The sequence below is a fragment of the Theobroma umbraticum genome, unplaced genomic scaffold (genome assembly GCF_002168275.2).
Source record: "Theobroma umbraticum cultivar Fairchild unplaced genomic scaffold, ASM216827v3 scaffold_86.0, whole genome shotgun sequence".
Lineage (NCBI taxonomy): Eukaryota > Viridiplantae > Streptophyta > Magnoliopsida > Malvales > Malvaceae > Theobroma > Theobroma umbraticum.
The window spans coordinates 5339168-5339411 of record NW_018397263.1 but is presented as its reverse complement, the minus strand read 5'-3'; the positions used below and the strand labels follow the sequence as shown (position 1 = coordinate 5339411).

Sequence of the window (244 nt, the reverse complement as noted above, 5' to 3'; positions counted from 1 at the left end):
ATGTTTGAGGTTGAATATTGGAGAAATCCTCATCATCGATACTATATCCAGCTAGGTTTTCACCTTCAGTTTCCTTGTTTACTGTATCATTACATTCTTCCATCTCTTTGAGGATATCTACTGCAGTTTGTGCATCTTTTCTTGTTGCACGATCTCTTGCATAAATAAGACTAAGCTTATTGAAGAAAGGAAAACTCTTTTTTCTAAAAGGGGCAGGTTCCTTATGACTCTAATAACAAAAAAA

General features: G+C 34.4%; 1 protein-coding gene across 1 annotated transcript in view; it reads right to left on the bottom strand.

Annotated features, from left to right (window-relative positions):
- The window catches only part of LOC110420733 (uncharacterized), a 5073-nt gene extending 4970 nt beyond the window's left edge, over nt 1–103 (bottom strand). The window contains exon 1 of the mRNA XM_089784301.1: nt 64–103. Within this exon, the coding sequence (XP_089640427.1) occupies nt 64–103 (40 nt within the window). The remainder of the gene's footprint in view (nt 1–63) is intronic.
- Nucleotides 104–244: the final 141 nt, after the last annotated feature.